General features: G+C 38.2%; 1 protein-coding gene across 1 annotated transcript in view; it reads right to left on the bottom strand.

The window, feature by feature from the left end:
• Nucleotides 1-229: 229 nt before the first annotated feature.
• LOC142150418 (uncharacterized) overlaps nucleotides 230-11,560 on the bottom strand; it is a 74,540-nt gene continuing 63,209 nt past the window's right edge. Inside the window, 2 exon segments of the mRNA XM_075205612.1 lie at nucleotides 230-652; nucleotides 654-1,513. Of these exon segments, the coding sequence (XP_075061713.1) occupies nucleotides 479-652; nucleotides 654-1,513 (1,034 nt within the window). The 3' untranslated portion in view covers nucleotides 230-478.

Genomic DNA, 11,560 nt, shown 5'->3' with positions numbered 1-11,560 from the left:
GTATCTGTACAAATGGATGCCACATTGCAGCACAGAATTGCATTTGCACTGTTGATTTCTTTTGGCATCTTTGTAAATGACGACCCAGTGAGATATTAACAAAGACATAACTAATTATATAAACCATGTCATATCATAAATTACAGAGTTTGATCAAACATAATGTAAAAAGAGTCCTGGATCCCACCAGCCCATTGACGGGATAACATATTACTTAGGACAACATTGCTCTGTTATTAATACGGAGAGTATTTAATAGAATAAGGAAACTGCAGTAAGTTCCACTAATGAGCAATATGTTCAGGTCTTATCTTTATTACACACATTCCACCCATGTCTGTGGAAGGAATTAAATTGATGCTTTAAATTGTCCTCCATAACTCTGTGGTCGAGAATTGCAGCAATCTAGTTTCATGTCTAACAGCTTATGAAAATCACTTTTGTGTGAATTTTCCAATGTGAGTTTTAAGAAATCATTTTAGTCAGAACATGGAAATGTATTCTCACCTGTGAGTTCTCCAATGTCTACTAAATTGTGATTTGTCTGCAAAACTTTTTCCACACTCAGAACATGAAAATGGTTTCTCACCTGTGTGACTTCTCTGGTGTACAACAAGATCCGATTTACGTGCAAAACATTTCCCACACTCAGAACATGGAAATGGTTTCTCACCTGTGTGAGTTATGTGATGTGTAACAAGATGAGATTTATGTGTAAAACATTTCCCACACTCAGAACATGAAAATGGTTTCACACCTGTGTGACTTCTCTGATGTCCAACAAGATCAGATTTACGTGCAAAACATTTCCCACACTCAGAACATGGAAATGGTTTCTCACCTGTGTGAGTTATTTGATGTTTAACAAGACGTGCTTTTCGGGTGAAATGTTTCCCACACTCAGAACATAAAAATGGTTGTTCGCCTGTGTGGCTTCTCTGATGTACAACAAGATATGATTTACCTGTAAAACATTCCCCACATTCAGAACATGGAAATGGTCTCTCACCTGTGTGAGTTATCTGATGTGTAACAAGATGAGATTTATGTGTAAAACATTTCCCACACTCAGAACATGAAAATGGTTTCACACCTGTGTGACTTCTCTGATGTACAACAAGATTCGATTTACATGTAAAACATTTTCCACACTCAGAACATGGAAATGGTTCCTCACCTTTGTGTCTTCCCTGATGTACATTAAGATACGATTTCCGTGTAAAACATTCCCCACACTCAGAACATGAAAACGGTTTCTCACCTGTGTGAGTTATGTAATGCGTAAGAAGATGTGATTTTCGTGTAAAACATTTCCCACACTCAGAACATGAAAATGGTTTCACACCTGTGTGACTTCTCTGATGTACAACAAGATTCGATTTATGTGCAAAACATTTCCCACACTCAGAACATGAAAATGGTTTCTCGCCTGTGTGGCTTCTCTGATGTACAATAAGATATGATTTACCTGTAAAACATTCCCCACACTCAGAACACGGAAATGTTTTCTCACCTGTATGAGTTCTCTGATGACTAACAAAGACTGAATGAGCTGTACTATGTGTAATATCTGAGTTTTCTGGAGAGCATTCCTCAACATTAGAGGGATCGGATGATATATCTGCATTGTGAAGAACTTCATATATATTTCGTTTAATGCGAGTTTCTTCTGGAGAATCTTGTATGATGCCATTATCTTCAATTTTAAATTCTGGATACAAAATTAGATGTCCCTCCGAGGTATTATTGCTTTTATGTCGGTCTACTGGATAAAAAATGAATATAGACATATTGGGACTTATTTATTAAGCCAAGCAAAGCAAAAAAAAAAGGAGTAAATTTGCTCCTGGCCGAACCAAGTTACAATGCAAGATGTGCAAATTAGTTTATTATTTTGCACACAAGGAAAATACTGGCTATTTTTTAATGTAGCACACAAAAACTTGATAAGTTTACTTTTACACTGAAATTTAAAGTTGATCTAGGACATGCCCTACCCCAACTATAAATCTGTTACCACATTTTAAACTTACTTTCCTTCCTCCAATACAAGATGATTTTGCTAAGGTGCAAATTTACTTCTTTTTTTGCTTTGCTTGTCTTAATGAATCAGGCTTAGTGTCTTTAAATTCAGCAACAGATTAAAATGCATGCAAATGAAAAAAGAATAGTAAAGCAGCCTCTATATCTCCCTCTGGTGAAACTCAGGTAGCATAGTTCCACTGCCAGTGTCATGCTACTAATTTGGACCGAAGTGGAGGACAAGCAGTAAGACGAAAGTGGAGCAGTAGGATAGAGCAGCAAAGCAAAGTATAAAATAAAATTTAAAAAAGCATCACAGATTGATGAGGGCACAGAGTGGAGGAGAGCATAAGGACAGAGAAGAGAACACAGACAAGGCAACAGCAGCAAGTGGAAGAAAGCAGAGACAGATCAGATTTTTCCTAATTAGTTTGTACTGACAGAAGAGGGTGTAGAATTAGAGATTGACAAGGAGAATGTGTAACTTTTTTCTATAATTACTCACCCGTGCTGATATCTGTAGAGATTTCCTCCTCCTTACACTGCTGATCACTCCTCACACACTTCTCTTCTTCTCCCTCTATATCTTCTACCTTAATGTCAGTCAGCTCTGCACCCTACATTAACCACAAAATAATAAAAATAACACTTTCATAATGTCTGATTTTACTGAGATTAAACAGAAGAATATTAATAGGTATAAGACCCCAACCACTGCTCTACAGCTTATACAGTAAAAAGAAATTTGGTATTCTGATGAGACCCTCAATTCCATCTACCTGATACTCCTGCTGGATACTGTAATTTTCTTCATTACAACTTTGCGAATAAAGAGGATGGAGACATTTTTCTGAGGTATTTCTGGTACTGAAACCATCTGCAAAAGACACACAGTGACTGAAAACATTGTTTATAGATGATGATTAGATAATATGTGTATCCAGGTAGCCCTCAAACCTGCTTTCCCCTTTATAATACATGAAAGTCACCTCTTACCCAGTGATGTGAGCGGCCGGTGATTCTCCATCATCACGTCCTTGTACGGACCCTTGTTTCCTTCTATATTTTCCCACTCCTGCATAGAAAAATAGATAGTAATATCCTAATACTTTATAGGAAATTGACACACACAGTGATACAGTTATCATCCAAATACATCCCCTGGTGTTACTGTATAACGTCACTCTCCAGTCACCAGATGGATCATCATGTTGGCGAGTTCCAGGATTTTCTGGTCATTGTTCCTGTCATGTATCAGTGAGTGAGATGGAGGCACTGTGATGGGGATCGGGGCCCTCCTCAATATTTCTGTTAGGGCTCACGGTCACCAGGATAAACCTTTAGAACAGATGGCTTCACCTATAGTAGCCGCCTATCCCGTAGACCTTTATGTGCTCGCAGGTACTTAGATGCCCCCAGGTCTTAAGCTCTAGCGTACTAGAAGTTTATCCTTGGCGGCCATAGCGCAACTGGAAATAGGAAATAGGAGAAAGAAGTCAAGATGATAGCGGGTAGTCAGAGGTAGCCGAGGTCAGGGGTTCGTAGAAGGCAGCGTTGTCAGAAACGGGCAGAAGTCAGGGCTGGCAGCGAGCAAGGTGTATCCGAGTAACTAACCAAAGGTCAGAGCAACAAGCAAACAATCAGCGTTCAGGAAAACCAAGGGTCAGCAACGGTGAGACAATCAAAACTCAGGAGACAACGAAGCAGGTCATCAAACAGCAACTTAAAGCTATAACCGGCAGGGAGGCTAAGCCCTCCGTGCCTTATATATAGGGGGGCAATCAAATTGCAGAGAGTCACACATCACAATCAGCCTCAAGGGCTGTTTAATTAATTAGATATTTAGGCATGCGTCCAGCTGCCTCTCATGCCAGGGCACAGCGTTTCATGCACTGAGCAGCCTGACCATTGTCTTGACAAAGGCCAGGATGAAGAGAAAGTGACCTCCCGGTAATAATGGAGATGGCCAGGACGCGACCCGCACACAGTAGTCGCGACCCGCACACAGTAGTGAGTCGCAGTGGATTAGGACATTGCTGCAGCTCATAACACTTCCTGACACAAGGGGATGGCTCTGGGCGTCACATAATCACCCCCGGATGTATTCTTCACTAATCTGTAACCCTGTGTACTGTGTTAGATATCAATACAAAGACAAATTGCCCATTTTAGTTATTTATTTAGGGGTTAATTGTACAAAAAATACAACAATCTATTTAAAAAATACAATCCCTATCCTATATGTAACCATTACCTATATACAGGTTGATAAAGAAATTATGGTACTATTTCCAGGTTTCACTTTACTGATTTATTGCAATAATGTCTCCTTAATCAAGCATGCATGCAGAGTGACCGTGCAATGTCTGACATAGATATATATAAATAACATGGCATTCATACATATATATCTGATGCAATAGGCATTTGTTGGAGGAGATCTGTTTTATAACTTACATAATTGATGAGGCTGAAAAAAGACACAAGCCCATCAAGTTCAACCTATTCTGGAACTCCTGCGATCCCTCTTTTATATGTGAAATTGATCCAGATGAAGCAACCGCCAATCTGTTTCAAACAGAAAAATCCCTCCTGACCCAATATTGCAGGTCTAATTCTCCCTGGATCCACTACTGTCCTTAATTTTAATTAAGAGTCATACCCCTGGATACTCTTTTACACTAAAAATTTGTCTAACCCTTTTATAAACATATCAATTGAATCTGCCATCACAACCTTCCCTGGCAGCAAATTCCATATCTTGACTGCCCTTACTGTAAAGAACCCCTTCCTTTGTTGGTTGTGAAACTTACTCTCATCTAACCTTAGGGGGTGACCGCATTTCGTATGTACGGTATTCGGGAAAAAAGTTTCCATGAAAGTTCTCTATATTGACCCTTAATGTATTTGCACATAGTAATCAGATCCCCTCTTAGAAGCCTCTTTTATAAAGTAAACATGCTTAAAATGGCTAACTTGTTTTCATAACTTAATGACTCCATAACCTTTATCAATTTTGTCGCCCTTCTCTGAACTTTTTCTAGTTCCAAAATATCTTTTTTATAGAGTGGTGCCCAGAACTGTATTCCATATGCAAGATGAGGTCTTACCAACAATTTATATAGTGGAAAAATTGTGCTGTCTTCCCCTGCATCAATGCCCCCTTTTATGCATGCCAAAACGTTATTGGCCCTTGCAGCTGGTGCTTGACATTGAGCACCATTGCTAAGTCTACTGTCTACGAGCACACCCAAATCCTTCTCCATTATAGACTTATTTTTGCTCTCTAAATGCATAACCTTACAATTCATCTTCCATTTGGCCGCCCAATTCTCCAGTTAATTCAAGTTCCTCTGTAGAGAAACCACATCCTGCTCTGGCTTTATTACCTTACAAAGTTTAGTGTCATCTGCAAAAATGGAAACTTTGCTCACTAAACCATCACCAAGGCCATTAATAAATATATTAAAAATGATCAACTAGGACAGTTTAAAGTCCTAGTTGATCCCTTACATTGTTGCTTCTGGAAACTAATTTCAAATAAGAGCATATTATGATCACTGTTTCCCAATAGCTCCTTTACTTGAATTTTTGATATTACATCTACATTATTTGTTATTACTAGGTCTAGTATAGTTTGACTTCTAGTTGGTTCCTCTATTAATTGGGACATACAATGGTCTATTAGTGTGTTCAGAAACCTGTTGCCCCTAGCTGTACCACAAGTCTCAGTACTCTAATCAATATCCGGATAGTTAAAATCCCCCATAATTAAAACTTGACCTAGTTGTGTAGCCTTTTCAAATTGTTGTAGAAGTTGGGCTTCCTCAATAATACTAATATCTGACGGTTTATAGCATGTCTCTATCAGCAACCCGAGCACCCAAGAGACAACACACTGTTCGTCATGCACGGTACCGATAACAGATTGTCCTATCTACATTCCCAATAGCTGAATCCCCTACCACCACAATCTGCTTAGGTCCCTAAGTAACTTTGGTCCCCTCTGTGCTGCAGAGACCGTTTCCCTGGATGCTAGTGAAAGAAGTCTCACACAACTCTGATCTGCCTTACACAGTTTCTTCATGCAATCTGGCAAATCTGCTGGGATTGCTCAGCTCAGAACTGGCTTGCCTTGTAACTGTTAACAAATAAATTCAAACAATTTCCCTGGTGCCATGTGTGTGTAGTCAATTGGAAATGATTCACAATATTTATCCTCAATGCACTCAATAATTCTAAGTCCCGGTCAGGGCTACAAAGATTGGTACAGCAGTACCCTATACACATTAACGGTCTATACAACCTATGCTGCTTGCAATCAACTTCTGGCTGAACAAATAAATCTCACATGATCAGTAATAATACTTTGGTGCACAATACCATTTAATTCTTTGTCCATTCATTTCACAATGGGCTTGAATACGCCTCTTCGTCCAATCTGACCAATTGTAATTCACTGTTACTGTGCTGTTACCCTGCTGTCTACCTGTGCATCCTCCCAGTCTCTGCTCCACCCAACTAAGCTAACACCTCAATGGTGAGCTATAAACTCTGCTCCAGATTGGCAATCTCCCTCAATGTTGCAATTGCCTGATTTATATCAGTTACCTGGGCTTCCAAATAGACCAATTGCTCACATTTCTCACAGAGGTATATACCTTGGAACAATTACTCCAAGTGTGCATACATATGACAAAATATGCATTAAGAGAGATATTCAATCTTGTAATGACTCATCTTAATATGACTAACTTAACCCCTTATACACAGCAGTGAGTCATCACCTTTTCATCCTGTGATTAGAACCTATCTGAACAATGTAAACAGCAAGTCATTTGGGAAATCACAGCTTAGTGTAAATTTTGTTAATTATAAATTGCATTAAAAATCCAAGTTAAGAGAATATATGACATCCTGATGTTAAATATGTGAGGTAATATTTTAGACGTTTTGGTGCCAACGAGAATCAGGGTGCTGGGCAAAATGCCAACATGTGTCTCTAAAACTGTATAAAAAGAGCTATGTTTTACCATGTAATGTATCATTCCATCTGTAGCTTCTGGATCGCTAGTACCTCAAATTGTCATGTTACTGTCCTTATTAGGACTGCTTGAGCTAATAAAACATCACTGCTTCAAGATCCTGCTTTGACACCTACCTACCTGCTGTAATTCCTGTGACCTACAGATTAGACCATTCTAATACGTTATTCGGCTGTTCCAAGGTTGGGACCCAGTGTCTAATATAAAATGTTCTGCCTGCTACCCTGCAGCTCTAGCCAGTGTGAGAGGCTAGGGGGAATCATCCACAGCAACCCTGATCTGAAAGCAAGAGGTCAGCGGTACCAGCCCAGGACTTCAGTAAGGAGGTGCAATAGCAGCAAGAGTTACCCAGAAGGAAGCGGTTCTAGGTGCTGATGAAGGAGACTATTGGCCCCTTCTACTGTATTTAGAGGTGCGCAATTGGGATAAAAAAAGGGGGCGGTGGGAAGGCAAGCTCAGCCATTCCCCAGCAACACAGACTGGGTGGCATAGGAGGTCCATCCTGTCACAAATACACATTGTGTGCTGGGAGCTGTATTATCCCTCTCCATATATCACTGTACAGACCCCTCCCCTCTATATAATAATAACATAATATAATATGGATATAATACACAGTGTGTGCTGGGAGCTGTCTTATTCCTCCTCATATATCACTGTACAGACCCCTCTCCTCTATATGATAATAACATAATATAATATGGATATAATACACAGTGTGTGCTGGGAGCTGTCTTATTCCTCCTCCTATATCACTGTACAGACCCCTCTCCTCTATATAATAATAACATAATATGGATATAATACACAGTGTGTGCTGGAAGCTGTCTTATTCCTCCTCATATATCACTGTACAGACCCCTCTCCTCTATATAATAATAACATAATATAATATGGATATAATACACAGTGTGTGCTAGGTGCTGTCTTATTCCTCCTCATATATCAGTGTACAGACCCCTCTCCTCTATATAATAATAACATAATATAATATGGATATAATACACAGTGTGTGCTGGGATCTGTCTTATTCCTCCTCATATATCACTGTACAGACCCCTCCCCTCTATATAATAATAACATAATATAATATAATATGGATATAATACACAGTGTGTGCTGGGAACTGTCTTATTCCTCCTCATATATCACTGTACAGACCCCTCTTCTCTATATAATAATAACATAATATAATATGTATATAATACACAGTGTGTGCTGGGAGCTGTCTTATTCCTCCTCATATATCACTGTACAGACCCCTCTCCTCTATATAATAATAACATAATATAATATGGATATAATACACAGTGTGTGCTGGGAGATGTCTTATTCCTCCTCATATATCACTATACAGACCCCTCTCCTCTATATAATAATAACATAATATAATATGGATATAATACACAGTGTGTGCTGGGATCTGTCTTATTCCTCCTCATATATCACTGTACAGACCCCTCCCCTCTATATAATAATAACATAATATAATATAATATGGATATAATACACAGTGTGTGCTGGGAGCTGTCTTATTCCTCCTCATATATCACTGTACAGACCCCTCTTCTCTATATAATAATAACATAATATAATATGTATATAATACACAGTGTGTGCTGGGAGCTGTCTTATTCCTCCTCATATATCACTGTACAGACCCCTCCCCTCTATATAATAATAATAACATAATATAATATAATATGTATATAATACGTTACCTGGGAATATTTCCCTTAATATCACATAAAATGGCGTCGGTAGACTGTGACCACGCCCCCTCCGCAGCGTCCCCCGAAGTCACCAGATGATATGATGTAAATTCAGTGCGGCGTCTGGGAGACTATAACAACATGGCCGCCGCTCAACCGAAGCGAGGACACTAAAAAAGTAATTTATTTACTCTAGTGATTAAACTGTTGCAAATCAGTCCGTTTCTGTTAATAAGAAGACATTCTCTGCATTTTACTGCTGAATTAAAATACGGTAGCTACAAGAAAATGGCCGCCACTCTCATACACAGAGGACACTTATTTTTCCACTACATGTGTACTTTATTTCCTTCTGTTTTCTCCAGATCGAGCAGTGAATACAGTGTACAGTAATATAATACACAGGATATATTTACAGTTTTTTGGAGCATAGTTCATTTCACAACACATCACTTCATGATTCCTAGATATTTTGCTGTGTTAGGGTATATTTGCAGGACAATGAATTAGAATAATTGTACTGTATTTCAATAAGAAATGTTTATTATGTTAATGTAATCATTGTGCACCCAGCAGCTGCCTCTTGTTATATCAGCCTAGTCTGACCCTGAGACAGTCTCACCTATTCTATCTCTTATGTTTCAACACTCCCTTACTTGTACTAAGTAGTAGTAGTAATTGTGTGTAATATGATCTGTTGTAGATGAATGTCAGAGAATACCTACTGAGATCTAATTATACATAATGGTGTTTTATATGGTATAGAATATGTATAATGGAGTATTATATGGTATATATAATATGTATAATGTTGTATTATATGGTATATATTATGTATAATGGTGTATTATATACTATAGAATATAAAATGGTGTATTATATGGTATGTAATATGTATAATGGTGAATTATATGGTATAGAATATAAAATGGTGTATTATATGGTATATGATATATAATGGAGTATTTTATTGTATATAATATGTATAATGGAGTAGTATATGCTATATAATATGTAAAATGGTGTATTATATGGTATAGAATATACAATGGTGTATTATATGGTATATGATATATAATGGAGTATTTCATGGTATAGAATATGTATAATGGTGTATTATATGGTATAGAACATAGTTATACATCATAAGCTTATAGCAGTATAATGAAAATGCTGTGATTGTTTTTTCTCACATATTTCTGTGGTATGCAACCGACTCCCCCTCCTACAGGCCAGATCTGCCAATTATTTTTATCTACAAAACTGCATTTTCAGCAATTAAATGAATTACATTTCTAAAGCAGCTAAATATCTATGCATGATACAAAATGTTAGCACAAAAACAACATAAAATATCAGATTCATCAAGTATTATATGGGATATAATATATAATGAAGTATATGCTTTATAATGGTGTATTATATGGTATATATAAATTGGTGTATTATATGGTATATTAAATATATAATAGTGTATTTATGGTACATAACAAATAATAGTGTATGATATGTTTTATACTGGTGTGTAAAATAAAGGTGTCGGGTATGGTTTTTCGTTTGCGAAAAACCCGATACCCACTTGACCTACAAATAAAAAACGAAAGTATAGACTTACTATTTAACCGACTGTCCGGCACTACAGTTTACTGTCACCGCAATTTCTATTAATCTGAATTTAAAGCGGCAATGTCGGGCCCTCGCAGGTTAAGTGTTTAAACACTTAACCCGACATTGCCGCTTTAAATTCAGATTAATAGAAGTCGCGATGACAGTAAACCGTAGTGCCAGACAGCTCTTCATTCGAAATAACTTGCAGTCAGCATACTGCTCCTTTGGTGATCTGCACAGTCGGTTTAAAGGTAAGTCTATTAATATTTACATCGGATTTTAACACTTTCATTTTTTATCTGAAGGTGAAGTGGGTGTCGTGTTTTTCCCAATGGAAAAACCGTACCCAACCCGTACTAATCATCTTGATCAGAAAATGGGAGAGGTCGTGGCTTCATACAATGCCTTGATAGATGCCCATGAAGCTATGCGCCAATAGTTTGATTCTTTTAAAGATAAAATGGCAGATATTGAAGACCGCTCTCGACGCAATAATATAAAAATCAGAGGCATCCCGGAGTCTGTAACCAACACAGATCTACAATCTTATGTTTTGACACTCTTTCATAAGTTAATCCCTGCAGCTTCAGATCAAGATCTCCTGATTGATAGGATCCATCGTCTTCCCAAACCAAGAACGTTCACTGCCCAGAGACACACTACTCCGAGTGCATTTCTTCCACATCAAAGAACAACTGTTGAGATCAGCGAGAGCTACAGAACATGCAGACATACTGGTAGATCTGCAACTGTTTCTGAATTTCTCTGCAGCAACTATCCTTAAGAGACGGTTCTTCCAAGCGGTCACCACAGCTCTTTGAGATAATTATATTCTCTATCGCTGGGGTTTCCCAGTAAAGCTCATGGTTCAGAAGAATAACTCCATGCATATCATCTGCACCCCTGAAGAAGGCATTCAATTGATAAAAGGCTGGGACATCACCTGTTCTTCTAACCTCACTCAATCACAACTGCGGATCCAATCTGATTGGTCGACGGTGGCTCATAACTGACCTAGTAATAGATCAGGCTGGTCTATATATCGCTGTTTTTTTCTTTTTATGGGGTGGGTTGGACTGTTCACCTACGTGAGATCCCCTCTTGGAACTCTTGGATAACGCCCACCACGCATCCCTACTGACCTGAGTTCTACGAGCAAAGGACCCTTTGCTT

Source organism: Mixophyes fleayi, chromosome 4 (genome assembly GCF_038048845.1).
Source record: "Mixophyes fleayi isolate aMixFle1 chromosome 4, aMixFle1.hap1, whole genome shotgun sequence".
Classification (NCBI taxonomy): Eukaryota; Metazoa; Chordata; class Amphibia; order Anura; family Limnodynastidae; genus Mixophyes; species Mixophyes fleayi.
This window is presented reverse-complemented; position numbering and strand designations above follow the sequence as displayed.